Source organism: Salvelinus alpinus, chromosome 14 (genome assembly GCF_045679555.1).
Source record: "Salvelinus alpinus chromosome 14, SLU_Salpinus.1, whole genome shotgun sequence".
NCBI lineage: Eukaryota > Metazoa > Chordata > Actinopteri > Salmoniformes > Salmonidae > Salvelinus > Salvelinus alpinus.
Genome location: NC_092099.1, coordinates 37,700,978 through 37,722,284, shown reverse-complemented (window position 1 = coordinate 37,722,284; position 21,307 = coordinate 37,700,978). Strand labels below are relative to the sequence as shown.

Sequence of the window (21,307 nt, the reverse complement as noted above, 5' to 3'; positions counted from 1 at the left end):
TGCAGGTGTTTGGAAATTGCTCTCAAGGATGAACCAGACCTATGGAGGTCTACAATTTTTTTTCTGATGTCTTGGCTCATTTATTTAGATTTTCCCATGTCAAGCAAAGAGGCACTGAGTTTGAAGGTAGGCCTTGAAATACATCCACAGGTACACCTCCAATTGACTCAAATGATGTCAATTAGCCTATCAGAAGCTTCTAAAGCCATGACATCATTTTCTGGAATTTTCCAAGCTGTTTAAAGGCAGTCAATTTAGTGTATGTAAACTTTGGTGATACAGAGAATTATAAGTGAAATAATCTGTCTAAACAATTGTTGGAAAAATGACTTGTGTCATGCACAAAGTAATGTCCTAACCAACTTGCCAAAACTATAGTTTGTTAACAAGAAATATGTGGAGTGGTTGAAAAACGAGTTTTAATGACTCCAACATTAGTGTATGTAAACTTCCACTGTAGATTTGTTTAACAATTTTTTGGTTACTACGTGATTCCTTAAGTGTTATTCATAGTTTAGATGTCTTCACTATTATTCTACAATGTAGAAAATAGTAAAAATAAAGAAAAACCCTGGAATGAGTAGGTGTTTTCAAACTTTTGACTGGTAGTGTATATACATATATTACACATTCTCAAACTTCGTTTTGTGTCATGAGTAAAAACATGATTTAAGGACTGATAACTAGACTTCATATTTATTAGTGTATTTTTGGCACAATGATTACAACTGCATAAACAGTATAATTTCCTGCCAGTGCTCTGATCTCATCCCAAATTAATGATTAACATTACACCTCCTCCCCTGGCCCTTAGAGTGAACTAAAATACAAGAGGCCGGGGGTTGTCTCAAATTGCACCCTTCCCTATATACAGTGCACTACATTTGAAAAGTAGTACACTACATAGGGAATAGGGAGCCATTTGGACCGCATCCCCATGTACACATACAGCACCAACATAAGGCAATTATCACATCCTGCCTGTCCTGTGACCTTCCTATTCCTTTGGCTAGATTTATCAAAAAACTCTGACCCCACCCACCCACTCACTCTTCAGAAATGACAACCCTGCCATTCATCATGGTGGCTACTTAAGACCAAGTGCCAGATTACAACCTTGAATGGCAAAGTACAGTAAGGCCTTTAAATATACAAAAACATCTGAAAAGGTTGAACCACTTATTTAGTACACTGGGACAATGCAATGAGAGAGTAGAGAAAACAGAAACTTCAATATACCAACCACACTGTCCACTCAAAAGAGTAAAACATTTACAAAAGCACAATCAGTAAAGTATGCATGAAAATAACAAAAAAGTAAAGAATATTGTTCTTACAGAACAAATCTCATTACCTTATTTTGAACATTGTAAAAGGCAGCATTGGAAAATTAGCTTCAGTCCACATTTCTTGGCATTGCTATAAACACAGTGAAAGTGCTTAGTGATTTTCCTTACAAAATCCACGTTTCTGCAAAATTAAATGTGTACGAAAAAACGCATACATTTGAGAAAAAACTGCAATTGCAAGTGGACTAATCTAAGCAGCCAGCAATCAGACATGATAAAGACATAGAAAAGGAATATACTGATTCTCTTGTGCATAACTGATCAAAACACCTCTCAGTATGCTGCCATGGCTACTTCAGCAGAATGAATGTCCAGGAATGAGTCCCAAAAATAACCCTATTCCCTATATATAGTGCACAGACTCCACAGAGCTCTGGTCAAAAGTGGTGCAATATATAGAGAAAAGAGTGCCATTTGGGATGCAAGCTCCAGGAGGAGTCCCCTGAAAATGAGCCTGTTCTGGCAGCTTTTTTGAAGGGTCTGCTTTGGCCTTGAAGATCACATCTTGTTGAAACACTCCTTTGCGTTGGTCCACACTTGTATTCCCTGAGAGAGCGAGAGAGACGAGACAGAAACAGAGAAAAATTATAGGTATTTAACAACATATTTGGAATTGATAAAATGACACAAAATCAACATTTCCGGGCAGAATACTCAATATGTTTTAAGTATCTGTGGGGAGGTGTCACCTACCTTTTTGCACATGCTGATCTGCATGACCGCATAGCTAATTAGGGCCTCCTTCAGGTCCCGGTCCTTCTGGTCCTTAAAGCGTTCAATGTCTACCCAGGCAGTCTTCACAAACTCACTGGGGAGACAAAGACTTGCTTTAGAACCTTCTCAAATAATTGAAATGAACAAATATGGTCAGCTGGTCAACCTTTCAAAGCAGCTGATTAGAGCAGCAAATTTAGTGATTCAATTATAACATGCTAGACAAACCAACAGAGCCAGAGAGAGAGAGAGCCAGAGAGCAACAGACAGAGAGACAGAGAAAAAGATAGAGACAGAGAGAAGAGATTGAGAATGAGAGTTTCTCACTCGCTCTCGGTGTTCTTCTCTTTAACAGCCTCCTCTCCCTCCTTTAGCTGCTGTTCTAACACTTGTAACTTAGCCTCCCTCTGCTCTGCAGTCTCCTGGCCAAACAGCTTACTGGTCATCCCCTTCAGTGAGAACGTCCGCACAGTCTGAACACAGGGAGGGAAAGAAACATTCCATCTGGCCAGTCGGGTTTGGATAAGCTTAACTTTTCTTTGATAAAATTCAATGTATGCATTTCTGTGCTTTCTACTGTTTATGTGATCTATTGTGTCATTATCTTCTGGTGAGTTCCATGGCTCTTTAGAAACTGGGTTCATTCCCAAATGGCAAACTATACCCTACTGTACACTTCGTATTTGGGCTGACCCCAATTAGTCGACTGGTCGATTGTTTGGTCGTTAGGCTGTTGGTCGACCGAGATTGTTTTAGTCGAGTAGTCCCTCACACACGTCAAAAGTTTGGACAACCCTACTTATTCCAGGGTTTCTCTTAATTTTTTTTAAACGTTCACTATATTGTACAATAGTGGAAACAAAACTATGACACATATGGAATATTTGAGATTCTTCAAAGTAGCCACCCTTTGCCTTGATGAGAGCTTCACACACACTTCAGACCCCTTGCCATTTTCCCACATTTTGTTATGTTACAGCCTTTTTCTAAAATGGATTAAATACATTTTTTCCCCTCAGTCTACAAGCAAAATGTTTCTACAACTTGTTTGGAGTCCACCTGTGGTAAATTCAATTGATTGGACATGATTTGGAAAGGCAAACACCTGTCTATATAAAGTCCCACAGTTGACAGTGCGTGTCAGAGCAAAAACCAAGCCATGAGGTCGAAGGAATTGTCCGTAGAGCTCAGAGACAGGATTGTGTTTTGGCACAGATCTGGGGAAGGGTACCAAAAAATGTCTGCTGCATTAAAGGTCCAAGAAAAGTGGCCTTCATCATTCTTAAAATGGAAGAATTTTGGATCCACCAAGATTCTTCCTAGAGCTGGCCGCCCGGCAAAACTGAGCAATCGGGGTAGAAGGGCTTTAGTCAGGGAGGTGACCAAGAAGCTGATGGTCACTCTGACAGTGCTCCAGAGTTCCTCTGTGGAGATGGGAGAAACTTCCAGAAGGACAAACATCTCCGCAGCATTCCACCAATCAGGCCTTTATGGTAGAGTGGCCAGACTGAAGCGACTCCTCAGTAAAAGGCACATGACAGCCTGCTTGGAGTTTGCCAAAAGGCACCTAAAGACTCTCACAACATGAGAAACAAGATTCTCTGGTTTGATGAAAGCAAAATAAACTCTTTGGCCTGAGTGCCAATAGTAACATCTGGATGAAACCTGGAACCATCCCTACGGTGAAGCATGGTGGTGGCAGCATCATGCTATGGGGATGTTTTTCAGCGGCAGGGACTGGGAGACTAGTCAGGATCGTGGGAAAGATGAACGGCGCAAAGTACATTGAGATCCTTGATGAAAACCTGCTCCAGAGTGCTCAGGACCTCAGACTGGGGCGAAGGTTCACCTTCCAACAGGACCCCAAACCCAAGAATACAGCCAAGACAACACAGGAGTGGCTTCGGGACAAGTTTCTAAATGTCCTTGAGTGGCCCAGCCAGAGTCCGGACTTGAACATCTCTGAAGAGACCTGAGAATAGTTGTGCAGTGACGCTCACCATCCAACCTGACAGAGCCTGAGAGGAACTGCAGAGAAGAATGGGAGAAACTCCCCAAATACAGGTGTGCCAAGCTTCATACCCAAGAAGACTCGTGGCTGTAATCACTGCCAAAGGTGCTTCAACAAAGTACTGAAGAGTAAAGGGTCTGAATACTTAGTACCAGTCAAAAGTTTGGACACCTACTCATTCAAGGGATTCTTTATTTTTACTATTTTCTACATTGTAGAATAATAGTTAAGACATCAAAACTATGAAATAACACATATGGAATCATGTAGTAACCAAAAAAGTAGCCACCCTTTGCCTTGATGACAGCTTTGCACACTCTTGGCATTCTCTCAACCAGCTTCATGAGGTAGTCATCTGGAATGCATTTCAATTAACAGGTGTGTCTTGTAAAAAGTACATTTTCCAGATTGACTGACCTTCATGTGTTGATGGACTGTAATGATGGACTGTCATTTCCCTTTGCTTATTTGAGCGGTTCTTGCCATAATATGGACTTGGTCTTTTACCAAATAGAGCTATCTTCTGTATACCAACCCTACTTTGTCACAACACAACTGATTGGCTCAAACGCATTAAGAAAGAAATTCCACAAATAAACGTTTAACAAGGCACACTGTTTCTGTTCATTGAAATGCATTCCAGGTGACTACCTCATGAAGGGTGGCTACTTTGAAGAATCTAAAATATATATTTTGATTTGTTTAATACTTTTTTGGTAACTATATGATTCCATATGTGTCATTTCATAGTTTGTCTTCACTATTATTCTACAATGTAGAAAAAAAAAAGAAAAACCCTTGAATGAGTAGGTGTCCAAACTTTTGACTGGTACTGTATATAACAACTCACCCCAGTGACCAGTTCCTCCTTCTGCTGTTTCTTACAGGCTAGGTCCAGTGCAACCATCTCCAGCTCAAACTGTGTCAACTCATGCTTTCTGCATACCGCCCTGCAGAAACAGAGGCCTTTGCTGATCATCATGGATGTACTGATGCCTAGCTGCTTATTATGGTTGCTACTGTACATGTATGATCATTATGCATCATACACACAGGGTTAGAGGGCTATTCTATAGATTCAATGAGGGGGGCTCAGTGAGTACACTGACTGCCTTGGGAATTTTGTCCACACAGGTCTTCGGCAAGGTAACGTGAGGATGTGAAGCTACCTACATAACACATACAACCTAGGGCACACTGACTAGTGATATGGCATGATGATCTTCAGGGGTGTCAAACCTATTTTGCAATGGGGGCCATCTTCAATGAGGTCTGGAGGGCCGCACCAAAATTGGATGTACTGCCTTGCCGTCAATTTGCTAAAAATAGTCCTCTATCCATCATTATTTAAATTCCGATGCTCCCTATCTGTTTTCAGGACAGTGATTATTAGCAAGATGGACAGACAAAAAAACTATAATTTCTACACATTCTCAATTTGATTTTAGTCATTATAAAGTATATTGAGTTTGCCCCCCCCAAAAAATAATATTTTAAATGTTTTAACTCAAACCACCCGCGGGCCAGATTGGACCAATCGCGGGTCATATGTTTGACACCCCTGGTTTATATAGTGATATGTACTTGGCCTACAGAAGCAGTCCCAGTGTAGTAAATACCTTAGTGCATCAGTATAGAACAGGTACTCCTTCAGCTGATCAGCATAGTGCTCCTCCTCCTCCAGAATATCATCTACAGAAGCAGCATACCTGTAGACAAGAGGGGAGTCCATATGAATACACTTGCTTTACAACAATCACACCTTTAACAGAGGGATGGGGAACTACATATGCTTTACTTCCCCAGAGTCAGATGAAGTAGTGGATACCATTTTTATATCTCTGCGTGCAGTTTGAAGGAAGCTGCTAACTAACGCAAATGCTAGTAGACACCCACAACTTCCAGTCATTACACTAATGCTAGTTAGTGTTAGTTTCATGAGCCAATGCTAACTCCCTTCATAATGGACACAGAGACTGGTATCCATGAGTTCATCTGACTCTGGGGAAGTAGTTAAAGGGCCTCAATGACAAAATCCTGAAGTATCCTTTAAAAGCTATAGACAGACAAAATCTTACGCATCCCAAATGGCACCCTATTCCCTATATAGTGCACTACCTTTGACCAGGGCCCAAAGGGAATAAATAGGGAGCCATTTGGGACTCAAACGTTGACAGAAATGCTGCCAGCTTGATACGCCTCAGTGGCCAAGCACGATGACCCCTGACCTCTAGAATCTAGAGTCCTACAATCTAGTAACCATCAGTGACGGGGTAGGGACTAATCATGTGATCGCTCCGAGGTGTGGGTGCGTGTTACTACTCCAAGGACAGGGCCCGAGACCACTCATGTCACTCAAAGAGAACTATACACAGCACCCAAGTTGAAAGTAAAAGCCTCTGGCTATTTTCCAGCCAGTTCTCAGTTTGAACCCAGAACCTTCACAACTCAAGTCTCCCCAGTCCTCATGGTCAGCTACCTGATACAGCAGACTCTATGCTTCAAATATGAACTGCTTTCAAATCAAACATGGAAAATGTGTTGTATAGCTTAACTAGGAACCATGTAATATGTACAGCGTTGCTGGGGGGGAAATGGGGTTGTGCAACACCTCGACATATCAGCTCCTTTAGTGACTCTGTACGAGGTCAAAGAGGGTAAGGAAAGAGGTTGGCTATGTCTGAAATGGCAACATATTCACTATATATTGCATCCTTTTTTGACATACAATCCTGTTGTAATCCAATAAAATTGTTATGATCAATATGGGAGATTATTGCATGGTTACAACTCAATTGCCTTGTGGTTAGTGTTTACCCTGAGATTGGAAGGTTGGGAGTTCGATCCCCGGTCGAATCATACCAAAGACTGTATAACTGGGACCAGATGAGTCTCTGCTCGGGACTCTCTGCTTGGGACTTTTTTATTTCACTGTTATTTAACCAGGTAGTTGAAAACAAGAAAAAGCAAAGCAGTTTGACAAAAACACAGAGTTGCACATGGGATAGACAAATGTACAGTCAAAAACACAATAGAAAAATATATATACAGTGTGTGCAAATGTAGTAAGATTAGGGAGGTAAGGCAATAAATAGGCCACAGTGGCAAAATAATTACAATTTAGCATTACCACTGGAGTGATAGATGTGCAAGTTGGGATACTGGGGTGCAATGATCGGTAAGCTGCTCTGACAGCTGATGCTTAAAGTTAATGAGGGAGATAAGACTCCAGCTTCAGTGATTTTTGCAATTCATTACAGTCATTGGCAGCAGAGAACTGAAAGGAAAGGTGGCCAAAGGAGGTGTTGGCTTTGGGGATGACCAGTGAAATATACCTGCTGGAGTGCGTGCCACGGGCGGGTGTTACTATATTGACCAAAGAGCTGAGATAAGGCGGGGCTTTACCTAGCAAAGACTTATAGATGACCTGGAGCCAGTGGGTTTGGCGACGAATTTGAAGCGAGGGACGGCCAACGAGAGCATACAGGTCGCAGTGGTGGGTAGTATATGGGGCTTTGGTGACAAAACAGATGGCACTGTGATAGACTACATCCAATTTACTGAGTAGAGTGTTGGAGGCTATTTTGTAAATGACATCGAAGTCAAGGATAGGTAGGATAGTAAATTTTACGAGGGTATGTTTAGCAGCATGAGTGAAGGAGGCATTGTTGCGAAATAGGAAGCGGATTCTAGATTTAATTTTGGATTGGAGATGCTTAATGTGAGTCTGGAAGGAGAGTTCAGTCTAACCAGACACCTAGGTATTTGCAGTTGTCCACATATTCTGTCAGAACCGCCCAAAGTAGTGATGCTAGTCGGGAGGGCAGCGATCGGTTGAAGAGCACATTTCTGGTCAAGGGCAGTCAAGTCTGGGGTGAACCAAGGGCTATATCTGTTTTTAGTTCTACATTTTTTGAATGGGGCATGCATATTTAAGATGGTGAGTAAAGCACTTTTGAAGAGCAACCAGGCATCCTCTACTGACAGGATGAGGTCAATATCCTTCCAGGATACGCGGGCCAGGTTGTTTAGAAAGGCCTGCTCGCTGAAGTGTTTTAGGGAGCGTTTGACAGTGATGATGGGTGGTCGTTTGACCGTGGACCCATTACGCACGCAGGCAAGTGATCACTGAGATCCTGGTTGAAGACAGCAGAGGTATTTAGAGGGTAAGTTGGTCAGGATGATATCTAAGAGGTTGGTTACGGATTTAGTGTTGTATCTGGTAGGTTCCTTGATAATTTGTGTGAGATTGAGGGCATCTAGCTTAGATTGTAGGACGGCCGGGTTGTTAAGCATGTCCCAGTTTAAGTCACCTAACAGTACGAACTCTGAAGATAGATGGGGGCGATGAATTCACATATGGTGTCCAGGGCACAGCTGGGGGCTGAAGGGGTCTATAACAAGCGGTAACGGTGAGAGACTTGTTTCTGGAAAGGTGGATTTTCAAAAGTATAAGCTCGAATTGTTTAGGCACAGACCTGGATAGTATGACAGAACTCTGCAGGCTCTCTCTGCAGTAGATTGCAACTCCGCCACCTTTGGCACTTCTACCTCCTCCTCCTCTCCACCCTCTCCGAGCTGGGCATCTCCGGCGCGGCCCACGCTTGGATTGCGTCCTACCTGACAGGTCGCTCCTACCAGGTGGCGTGGCGAGAATCTGTCTCCGCACCACGTGCTCTCACCACTGGTGTCCCCCAGGGCTCTGTTCTAGGCCCTCTCCTATTCTCGCTATACACCAAGTCACTTGGCTCTGTCATATCCTCACATGGTCTCTCCTATCATTGCTATGCAGACGACACACAATTAATCTTCTCCTTTCCCCCCTCTGATAACCAGGTGGTGAATCGCATCTCTGCATGTCTGGCAGACATATCAGTGTGGATGACGGATCACCACCTCAAGCTGAACCTCGGCAAGACGGAGCTGCTCTTCCTCCCGGGGAAGGACTGCCCGTTCCATGATCTCGCCATCACGGTTGACAACTCCATTGTGTCCTCCTCCCAGAGTGCTAAGAACCTTGGCGTGATCCTGGACAACACCCTGTCGTTCTCAACTAACATCAAGGCGGTGACCCGTTCCTGTAGGTTCATGCTCTACAACATTCGCAGAGTACGACCCTGCCTCACGCAGGAAGCGGCGCAGGTCCTAATCCAGGCACTTGTCATCTCCCGTCTGGATTACTGCAACTCGCTGTTGGCTGGGCTCCCTGCCTGTGCCATTAAACCCCTACAACTCATCCAGAACGCCGCAGCCCGTCTGGTGTTCAACTTTCCCAAGTTCTCTCACGTCACCCCGCTCCTCCGCTCTCTCCACTGGCTTCCAGTTGAAGCTCGCATCCGCTACAAGACCATGGTGCTTGCCTACGGAGCTGTGAGGGGAACGGCACCTCCGTACCTTCAGGCTCTGATCAGGCCCTACACCCAAACAAGGGCACTGCGTTCATCCACCTCTGGCCTGCTCGCCTCCCTACCTCTGAGGAAGTACAGTTCCCGCTCAGCCCAGTCAAAACTGTTCGCTGCTCTGGCACCCCAATGGTGGAACAAACTCCCTCACGACGCCAGGTCAGCGGAGTCAATCACCACCTTCCGGAGACACCTGAAACCCCACCTCTTTAAGGAATACCTAGGATAGGATAAAGTAATCCTTCTAACCCCCCCCCCCCTTAAAAGAGTTAGATGCACTATTGTAAAGTGGTTGTTCCACTGGATATCATAAGGTGAATGCACCAATTTGTAAGTCGCTCTGGATAAGAGCGTCTGCTAAATGACTTAAATGTAAATGTAAGAGCATGTATTTAGTTTTACTAGCATTTAAGAGCAGTTGGAGGCCACGGAAGGAGTGTTGTATGGCATTGAAGCTCATTTGGAGGTTTGTTAACACAGTGTCAAAAGAAGGGCCAGAAGCATACAGAATGGTTTTGTCTGCGTAGAGGTGGATCAGAGCATCACCAGCAGCAAGAGCGACATCATTGACGTATACAGAGAAAAGAGTCGGCCCGAGAATTTAACCCTGTGGAACCCCCATAGAGACTGCCAGAGTCCGGACAACAGGCCCTCCAATTTGACACACTGAACTCTGTCTGAGAAGTAGTTGGTGAACCAGGCGAGGCAGTAATTTGAGAAACCAAGGCTATGGAGTCTGCCGTAAAAATGAGTTGAAAGCCTTGGCCAGGTCGATGAAGACGGCTGCACAGTACTGTCTTTTATCGACGGCGGTTATGATATCGTTTAGGACTTTGAGCGTGGCTGAGGTGCACCCATGACCAGCTCGGAAACCAGATTGCATAGCGGAGAAGGTACGGTGGGATTTGAAATGGTTGGTGATCTGTTTGTTAACTTGGCTTTCGAAGATTTTAGAAAGGAAGGGCAGGATAGAGTCTAACAGTTTGGGTCTAGAGTGTCTCCCCCTTTGAAGACAGGGATGACCGCAGCAGCTTTACAATCTTTAGGGATCTCAGACGATACGAAAGAGAGGCTGAACAGGCTAGTAATAGGGGTTGCAACCATTGAGGCGATCATTTTAGAACAAGAGGGTCCAGGTTGTCTAGCCCAGCTGATTTCTAGGGGTCCAGATTTTGCAGCTCTTTGAGAATATCTGCTATCTGGATGAAGGAGAAGCGGAGCGGGGTTGGGCAATTTGCTGCGGGGGGTTGGCTGGGGTAGCCAGGTGGAAAGCATGGCCAGCCGTAGAAAGATGCTTATTGAAATTCTCGATTGTCGTAGATTTATCGGTGGTGACAGTGTTTCCTAGCCTCAGTGCAGTGGGCAGCTGGGAGGAGACGCTCTTATTCTCCACGGACTTTACAGCGTCCCAAAACTTTTGGTTATTTGTGCTATAGGATGCAAATTTCTGTTTGAAAAAGCTAGCCTTTGCTTTCCTGTATATTGGTTCCTAACTTCCCTGAAAATGTGCATATCGCGGGGGCTATTCGATGATAATGCAGTACACCACAGGATGTTTTTGTGCTGGTCAAGGGCAGTAAAGTCTGGAGTGAACCAAGGGCTATATCTGTTCTTAGTTCTACATTTTTTGAACGGGGCATGCTTATTTAAGATGGTGAGGAAAGCACTTTTAAAGAATAACCCGCCATCCTCTACTGACGGGATGAAGTCAATATCCTTCAAGGATACCCGGGCCAGGTCGATTAGAAAGGCCTGCTCGCTGAAGTGTTTTAGGGAGCGTTTGACCGCGGACCCATTATACACACAGGCAATGAGGCAGTGATCGCTGAGATCCTGGTTGAAAACAGCAGAGGTGTATTTAGAGGGCAGGTTGGTCAGAATGATATCTATGAGGGTGCCCCTGTTTACAGATTTAGGGTTGTACCTGGTAGGTTCCTTGATCATTTGTGTGAGATTGAGGGCATCCAGCTTAGATTGTAGGACGGCCGGGGTGTTAAGCATATCCCAGTTTAGGTCACCTAACAGTACGAACTCTGAGGATAAATGGGGGGCAGTCAATTCACATATGGTGTCCAGGGCGCAGCTGGGGGCTGAGGGGGGGTCTATAACAAGCAGCAACAGTGAGAGAATTGTTTCTGGAAAGGTGGATTTTTAAAAGTAGAAGCTCAAAATGTTGGGGCACAGACCTGGAGAGTATGACAGAACTCTGCAGGCTAACTCCGCCCCCTTTGGCAGTTCTATCTTGATGTAAAATGTTGTAGTTGGGGATGGAAATTCTAGAATTTTTGGTGGCCTTCCTAAGCCAGGATTCAGACACGGCTAGGACATCAGGGTTGGCAGAGTGTACTAAAGCAGTGGGAAAAAAAACTAAGGGAGGAGGCTTCTGATGTTAACATGCATGAAACCAAGGCTTTTACAGTTACAGAAGTCCACAAATGAGAGCGCCTGGGGAATAGGTGTGGTACTGGTGGCTACAGGGCCTAGGTTAACCTCTACATCACCAGAGGAACAGAGGATGAGTAGGATAAGGGTACAGCTAAAGGCTGTAAGAACTGGTCGTCTAGTGCTTTGGGAACAGAGAGTAAAAGGAGCAGATTTCTGGGCGTGGTGTAATAGATTCAGGGCATAATGTACAGACAAGGGTATGGTAGGATGTGAGTACAGTGGAGTTGAGTGACGATGAGAGAGATTGTATCTCTGGAGGCACCAGTTAAGCCAGATGAGGTCTCCGCATGTGTCGGGGGTGGGACAAAATAGCCATCTAAGGCATGTTGAGACTGGGGGCTCTACAGTGAAATAAAACAATAAGTACTAACCGAGACAGCAGTAGACAAGGCATATTGACATTAGAGAGGCATAAAGCAATCAAGGGTGTTGATCGGGAGAGCTAAGACAACAACGGGTAAATGGCGATGAATGGGCAGAGAGGGTCAGTTAGGTATGCACATGACCTGAGTTCGAGGTTGGGGCCGACAGGTAAACAAAACGAGGTACCGCGTTATTGAACAGTCCAGCAGGCATCAGCTTTGTAGCCAAGTATTCATAGGGTCCAAAGAGCAGCAATAGGCGAGTCAGGGAGCCGTTCGTTAGTTGCTACTACGTTAGGCGAGCGGGAGACAACGGCGTTCAGAAAGCTAGCGGGCCGGAGCTAGCAGATGGGTCTTCGGCGACATCGCAACGGAAAAGCCTATTGAAACCACATTGGACGATTACGTCGGCAGACCAGTTGTGATGGACAGGCGGGGCTCCGTGTCGACAATAAAGGGTCCAGGCCAAATGGCAAAAGAGGTATTGTAGCCCAAGAAGTTAGCTGGTATATTGGCCTTGCGCGAGGCTAGCTCAAGGCTAACCAGTGCTTGCTTCGGGACAGAGGCATTAGCTAACAGTAGCCACTCAATTGCAGCTAGCTAGTGGCGATGATCCGGTGTAATGGTCCAGAGCTTGCGGCAGGAATCCGGTGATGTGGTAGAGAGAAGTAAGTCGCTCTGGATAAGAGCATCTGCTAAATGACTTAAATGTCAAATGTAAATGTAAGCAGTCCGATATGCTCTGGGTTGATATCACGCTGTGCAGACTGGTAGGTATTGTCCGAGCTAAAGCTGGCTGGTGTCCGAGCTAAAGGTTTAGACCGCTCGCCGTGGCTAACGAAGACTGATAGCTAGTAGCTAGTTAGCTGGCTAGCTCCTGAAGGAGGTTCCAGTTATAAGGAATAAAAATAGCAGACCTGTACCATATTGGGTGAGGCAGTTTGCAGGAAAGTATATTTAGTTCGTAGATAGAAAGTGAGATTAAAATATATACGAAAAAAACAGACTACTTACACGGGATAAGACAAAGCATTGAGTGGACAGATTGGTGGCCCTGCAATAGACTAGCGTCCTGTCCAGGAGGTGTACTTGTACATCATGCTGCCTCAAGCTACAGAAACAGCTTGTACAAGTTCAAGCCAAACTTGTGCAAGGCTACTTACCTACAACGCAGTGTGTGCGTGTATCACTAGGTAGGTTTCCAACCAATTGGTAACAGATTTTCATGCAAGTATTCTAGAAACCGCATAAAACAAATATACATTTTCCCAGTAGTGGAATGCGTCCACCAAATGGACTTGTTCCGGATAAAAATGTGTGTGATGAAGTACAGTAGTGCACACAAAATATACTTTTTCGCTTAAGTTTTCCATCGCATTTTCAACTCTACCGTCAATTTTGTGGGAGAACCACACACAATATCATCGCATGACTCAAAATTTACTTCGACATGATGGTTATTATATCAATATTTGCACCTAAAGGCATTTCCACTGACATTTTCAGCATAATTAATTTTACGGATACACAAAGATCTCACAATGTCGAACGAACAAATGCTCTGTCGGCATTTATAAAATTACACTGAAACTTCCTGTTTCCATCACAGCTGTCGATTTCTTTGGGGACGATATGACTTTGCTCACATAAAAACTGTGGATGGAAAACACTTACGCATCCATGTGATGGCCAGCACTTTGTAGTCCATCTCCCATCTCTTTCTCAATGGCACTCCACTCACTGTCCAACACATGTACAGAGAACATACTTCACAAAAAAACACAAGTATGCATTTGACATGTACACTTAAGTCATTACATAGTACATAATGCAACAGCTTTATACACACACGTCACCCTTTCGTCCAAACACACGACTCTCACCTGAAGACTCGTCCATAGTTTCCATGCACTTTGTACACCCCATACAGTCGATCTGCTACCCTCTGAGTGGATTAAGAAGGTCAAGTTCCAGGTTAAATTTTGCATAGTTTCTTTGATACTGCTGCTTCCATGTTATGTGCTTCTACACCTGCATTGCTTGCGGTTTGGGGTTTTAGGCTGGGTTTCTGTACAGCACTTCGAGATATTAGCTGATGTACGAAGGGCTATATGAAATAAATTTGATGTTACATATGGTGTTTTGAAACAGAGACAATAGTGAGGTACAGTGTCGCAGACAGCCTCTTTATTGAGGAATGTTCTACTTAGCTACCATAAGATGAATGCATCATAGCCCCCTTGTTCAGTTATGGTAAAGCAGCTACAGTATGTGTTACTGTTTTCTCAAATCACGTATAAATCCCCTTCTATCAGATAAAACATACAGCTGGTCTATCTGTGTAATGTATGTGAATTTCCACACTGGAGGGAATAGCGTGACATTTGGGACACAAGCATAGGTTGTATGTTACAACTTGCAGTGTGCTGGTTGGTGTAGTCAGTCTAATTGTGGCCCTTTTATGTGTGTTACAACCGGCTGGCAGTATGTCTAATACATCAATGATGTCGCTCTTGCTGCTGGTGAGTCTCTGATCCACCTCTACGCAGACAACACCATTCTGTATACTTCTGGCCCTTCTTTGGATACTGTGTTAACAACCCTCCAGACGAGCTACAATGCCATACAACTCTCCTTCCTTGGCCTCCAATTGCTCTTAAATACAAGTAAAACTAAATGCATGCATGCTTCAACCGATCGCTGCCTGCACCTGCCCGTCCGTCCAACATCACTACTCTGCACGATTCTGACTTAGAATATGTGGACAACTACAAATACCTAGGTGTCTGGTTAGACTGTAAACTCTCCTTCCAGACTCACATCAAACATCTCCAATCCAAAGTTAAATCTAGAATTGGCTTCCTATTCCGCAACAAAGCATCCTTCACTCATGCTGCTAAACATACCCTTGTAAAACTGACCATCCTACCGATCCTCGACGATGTCATTTACAAAATAGCCTCCAATACCCTACTCAATAAATTGGATGCAGTCTATCACAGTGCCATCCGTTTTGTCACCAAAGCCCCATATACTACCCACCACTGCGACCTGTACGCTCTCGTTGGCTGGCCCTCGCTTCATACTCGTCGCCAAAACCCACTGGCTCCAGGTCATCTACAAGACCCTGCTAGGTAAAGTCCCCCCTTATCTCAGCTCGCTGGTCACCATAGCAGCACCCACCTGTAGCACGCGCTCCAGCAGGTATATCTCTCTGGTCAAAACCAACTCTTCCTTTGGCCGCCTCTCCTTCCAGTTCTCTGCTGCCAATGACTGGAACGAACTACAAAAATTTCTGAAACACTTATCTCCCTCACTAGCTTTAAGCACCAGCTGTCAGAGCAGCTCACATATTACTGCACCTGTACATAGCCCATCTATAATTTAGCCCAAATAACTACCTCTCCCCCTACTGTATTTATTTTGCTCCTTTGCACCCCATTATTTCTATCTCTACTTTGCACATTCTTCCACTGCAAAACTACCATTCCAGTGTTTCACTTGCTATATTGTATTTACTTCACCACCATGGCCTTTATTTGCCTTTACCTCCCTTATCTCACCTCATTTGCTCACATTGTATATAGACTTATTTTTCTACTGTATTTTTGACTGTATGTTTGTTTTACTCCATGTGTAACTCTGTGTTGTTGTATGTGTCGAACTGCTTTGCGTTATCTTGGCCAGGTCGCAATTGTAAATGAGAACTTGTTCTCAACTTGCCTACCTGGTTAAAGAAAGGTGAAATAAATACAAATTAAATTGTGTGTTACAGCAGCAGCCAATCAACTTTTATCAGACAGACCAGTTGTGCGTTTTATCCTTCTGATGCATGTCAACTTCCAGCCCAGCTCACGTGTTTTAACGCTAGCTGTATGTCTAGTCTCATCAGTAAAATGTATGTTACAGCTGGCAGTATAGTAAACAGACCTGGGTTCAAATACTATTTGAAATCACTTAAAATACTTTGTGTCTTTGCTCAATTTAGCTTTCCTGGCTCAATGGAACAATTGAATAGTTCCAAAACTCCAAACCTCACCCATCTGGCATTCCAGGCAGGCTAGACCAAACATTCAAACTATTTGAAAGATCAAATAGTAGTTGAACCCAGATCTGGTTGTCAGTCTAGTCAGTAAGACATGTGAATATGCCGACAGCTGCCTGTACTTACTGCCCGTACTCTCAGCAGCTGGGAGAGTACAGTCTGTAGATCGTCACTGTAGTGTTTCAACTCTGTAAACCTTCTGCAGACGCCAGGGCCAGAGAAGAACAAGAATCAACACTTTCTTCCCAGCAAGGCAGATAAACAAGACAAGAGTCAATGTTGGAACTGACATTGACCTGGTCCTACTGTACTTCCCACACAGTCCCAGAACAAAGTATGGCAGTACATCAAATAAAAGGGTAATGGGATGGATAGTAGAGACAGAGTCCAAATTATTAATGTTACGACACATGGAGATAGAAGTGCATTGTTGGCTCCACACAAAAGAAAACTGACAAGAAAACAACGGATGGATCCTAAATGGCACCCTATTCTCCCTATAAAGTGTACTACTTTTGACCAGAGTACTATATACACCAGGGCCGGGACGATACCAGTATCACGATACTCATTAGTATTGTGGAAAGGTAAAAAAAAAAACAGGACTTTTAACTTCAGGAAAACAGCCCAAATGTTGGACACAAACATAATTATGGCACACAATATTTTACATACAGCAGGTTTTTAAAGGACCAAAGACTATTGGTCTGCTTCGTGTTGCCCTTTTTGCCAAGGAAAAAAACATTGCGATACTGGTATCGTGACAGCCCTATCATACAGTTGACCCTTTACGGTGTCATTTGGGACAGATCATTTCTATGACTTACCCATCTGGATTCTTCACCCTGAATGCTGCATTCACAGCTTTCAACCTGGAATCAGCCTGTATAAAAAACAGACAAATGAAATATAAACAAATGGTATCCTATGTTTGTTAGTTCAGAAGTTGCTATTGAGGACCTGAATAATTTTAGACAACACTGTACCTTTGAGACATAAAACATGAATAAGTCAAAAAAATATATATTTAAAAAATATTTAAAAAAAACAATTTACACAGATTACAACCTTTACAATATACCTTTATTACACTGCTATGGTTTGCAAAGTCACATGAGGTCACCCGGTAAGGTATTATCAAAGAAAGTTGACAGGACAATGCAACCACGAAAAGACCATAAAGTGCTGATGGAGTGAGTACCTTTGCTTGAAATCCTGTCTCGTACACCATTTCCTTCCAATCTTTATCCTGCTGGACAGAGAGAGGATGCTGTGTGACTTTGACAAAGACAATTAGAGATAGGAGAGCCTGATGCATGGGGGCACACTGTCACACTATCAACTCAAAAGGTCGAAGGTGATCCTATCAACTCTCCGTGACAGAACGACTACAGCAGCACAGTAAAGAGTTTAGCTTAAGGCCTACTTCATAAGACATTATTTACAAAACCCTTACCAGCGCTACAGAGAAAGCGAGCTAGGAAATGGTCCTTGCTTTTGATATCACTCTTTTCTGTCAAGGTTTTATCCTGTTAAAACCTATGAACAGCACATCTGACTTGCTACTGGTAGTGTTGTAGTCTAGAGATGGAGGAATGAAGGTTTTGCTGATGACTGGGGTTCACTTGAGCTTGATCCCAGATCTGTTTGTATGGTTTTGCCTACTCCTATGGTCCTTGTCACACTTGATAAGGGAGTTGGCAAAACAGCACAAACAGGTCTAGGATCAGGCTAGACCTGTTAAAGTGTGTGTCTATAGTATCTTGGCTACAAATGTCGGATCGTCATTTGATAACTGTTGCTGAGAATTTTCCTGCGCCACAGGATTTACATAAATTCACTGAAAACCTGCACTAACACAGTTATATTAACAGTAATGCACTTTATGTAGCCTAATTTTGGCCAGCTAATAGCCTAACCACCGATCAAGCAACATTACATCGGCGGGAAAGTGTGAATGGAACAATTGTTCAAAACCTGCTGCTGCAGGATTATTTTGCTGCAACAATACTGGTCAAATAAAGATACTACATCTGTAACTGACCTCAGTGAGGAAGATATAGAAGATATTGTCATTGCAGAGAACTGGGTGGGAGGCGACTCGGTGCAGGAAGTTTTCCAGTCCAACCCTCCTCCTCTCCACAAATTCTGGGTCCATGTTGTCCGCCGACAGCTTGTGCCACACAATCTCTGCCTGTGAGAAACAGACAAATAATTACTACTATATTGATAAGGAGACAAAACACCATTATGTTAGTTTCAGGAATGTCTTCAATGTAAAACTGGATGTTGTACAGAGCATTACAGGTACTGTAGTAAGTACATCATGCTACAAATATCACTTCCTAAACTACACTGCATTAATTTATTCCAAGGCATCCTCCTTGTTCTCACGTACCCTCTTCTCAGGTAATGGGGCAACAACGACAAAGGGATAGGTGACCAACAGGTAGTTTCTGAGAAGCTCAAACTCGCTGTATCTCCGCCATAAGGAGTCTGGGGTTATACCTTCTGTCAGAGCATCAACCGGCCTGTCAGAAGAGAGTGAAGGATTTAAGTCATACAACTGGACTTGACTAAGAGTACCACCTAAACATTTGATACATGTTACAGTATCTAAGCCATCTTTCAAGGTACCAAGTACAGTATTATCCAACATTCTATGAATTCTTGGTTCCAACACTTTGATATAAAGCAAGAGAGAGAAACACTACTGACAGAGAAAGAGAGATAAAGGGGAAGGAGGGGAGACTTCAACTTTAGAAGTATATGTGGATCCAGCAGTAAAGACTAGGGAGAAAAGGAAAGAGAGCAGGGAAAGAGTTAAATACAGGAAAATTAGTAGCTGGGTGGCATTCTCCAGTCTAACTGCACTGAGTGCCTGGCGCCAATACACTCCCTTCTCAATGGCCCACTGGTAAACAAAGGCCCAGTGTGTGTGTGTGTGTGTGTACAGTATGTATAGCTTGTGTGCTTACATGATTTCCGTGTGTGCACGTTTATTGTTTGTGATTGCATGAAAAGAAACCAGTAAATAGATAGCTAGCTAGATAAAAGTAAGAACTGATGTGCAGTTCTTGAACAAACCAAACTTTTAGAACACATTCTCAATGAATGGAGTGTCTCATTTCAAATGTTGTACCTTTATTTAACTAGGCAAGTCTGTTAAGAACAAATTCTTAATGACTGCCTAGGAACAGTGGGTTAACTGCATTGTTCAGGGGCAGAACAGATTTTTTCCTTGTCAGCTCGGGGATTCGATCTAGCACCCTTTCGGTTACTGGCCCAACACGAACCACTAGGCTACCTGCCGCCCCATATTCTAAAAGAGTCTGATGTTTGAATCATCATCGTGGCCAGACCACCTGTAATGACAGTGTGGAATTATGAGCAGACAAGGTGGTATAGGTGTGATTGTGTAAGTAGCTGTTCATGGCAGTGTCACAAAATGGTAGTACTGGCCTGGAAGATGCATGTAGGCTATCACAAATAGTTTCTGAGAATTCACACAGATAAGGCATAATTACCGTGTCTCAATTAGATAAACAGTGTATAGCTCCTGCATGTTGACTGTATTCTTCCCAGTCCTTTTCTCTGCCTCTGCAACGCTGATCTCCATCTTTCTTAGAAGACTCGTCCCTTTTTCAATCTCAACCATCTAGAATAGGCCAATGCGCATCACAACATGGTAACAATAATGCAATATAATTTGATGTATGTTTGCAATCATGGGCATCAATAATTGGTCAAGCTAGTCCTAGTATTTGTAACATAAGCAAAGTCCCTTTAAACCGCTGGCACCTCCTGTCAAATGTGCAACTTTGTAGCAGAAAAAAAGTTATTGGCTAGCAAGCTAGCTAGTTCCTGGTAATGGTCAAGCTAACCATGTTAATAAGAACGATCTAGCTAACTTTACTTTGTGTCGACGTGGACATTACAATGAGTTGTTAAACTTTTAGCGGTCATTTCCTGCATATGCAACTACCTACAGCTGCTGCTGGCTCAGTGGAGCTCTCTGCGAAACTCCGTGGATTAATCAGGCCTAGAAAACCCAACTCATTCAAACAGGCTCCCTAACAACTTTGCTACGTCCAAATGCCTCGCTTTTTGACAAATACGAATACGTTTGAAGCTATACCGTGTTTTTAATGTTGTTATCTAGTTCTGCGGAGGTGAGGTCGGTGTTCCCGATCACCGCTACTTCCTTGGGTCCGGAGTCTGCCATCATATCTTCCTGAGTTGTGTGTTGTTGTCAGGGGTATAGCAGGCAGGCATAACCTCGCATGCGCACTTTTAACCCTTTTATTTCCCCAACCTCAACCAGAGATCTGTGACGAGATGCTAATGTACCCACCCTAACTATGGGAGTCGTTGTGCCAACGGTGGGAAGGCAGGAGACAAGCTTTGGTCCAAATTAAGCCCATATTTTGGACAGATTTTGGCGAGAGTGAAACCTCTCGCTTCATCGCTTCCTCTCTGCCTCAACTCACCTGAGTGTCATGAGATACATCAGCTGCTGTCCGCCCTGTCCCGTGTCCTTAGCAAAATACATAATCAATGGGAAATACTGGCATTATAACAGTCATGTCAATATTTGACCGCAACCAAAATAACAATCACACAAACATTGTGTTATTATATCGGTTTATTACAGAATTATATATAAGCTAAACCCCCTTTATAAGCCATGTGTAAGGTGTTACCAAAATAACAATATGTTGCATTATAATGCACAGTGAACGTGTAAATTAGGCTGTTATTGCTAGCTCAAAGTGAATAGAATATAATAACTTTTTCCCGGAATAAACTTCGGTTGTGAGACAATAAATAGCCTAACGTTGCACAATAAATTAAACACAGCAAAACTCACATGGCAGATATAAATACTAGACTAAAGCCTACAACATCTAAACACAAAGACAATTGCACCCTCAATTTTCAAGAATGATTGTTCTGAGCTATTATTGTTATTATTAGTA

At 43.5% G+C, this 21,307-nt stretch overlaps 1 protein-coding gene across 2 annotated transcripts; it reads right to left on the bottom strand.

Annotated features, from left to right (window-relative positions):
• Nucleotides 1-680: 680 nt before the first annotated feature.
• On the bottom strand, nucleotides 681-20,621 carry LOC139538895 (sorting nexin-4-like). Of its 2 annotated transcripts, none has more exons than XM_071341452.1 (14): nucleotides 20,467-20,621; nucleotides 19,856-19,986; nucleotides 18,727-18,859; nucleotides 18,373-18,522; nucleotides 17,530-17,577; nucleotides 17,156-17,211; nucleotides 16,455-16,527; nucleotides 14,167-14,228; nucleotides 13,958-14,023; nucleotides 5,694-5,783; nucleotides 4,925-5,024; nucleotides 2,391-2,536; nucleotides 2,043-2,157; nucleotides 681-1,895 (listed from the first exon to the last, which is right to left on the bottom strand). In XM_071341452.1, the coding sequence occupies exons 1-14, from the start codon at nucleotides 20,554-20,556 to the stop codon at nucleotides 1,848-1,850; spliced, it is 1,308 nt and encodes a 435-aa protein (XP_071197553.1). In that variant the 5' UTR covers nucleotides 20,557-20,621; the 3' UTR covers nucleotides 681-1,847. The 2 variants fall into 2 exon arrangements, with proteins under 2 accessions (XP_071197553.1, XP_071197552.1); XM_071341451.1 differs by having other exon boundaries at nucleotides 17,530-17,580; nucleotides 20,467-20,619.
• Nucleotides 20,622-21,307: the final 686 nt, after the last annotated feature.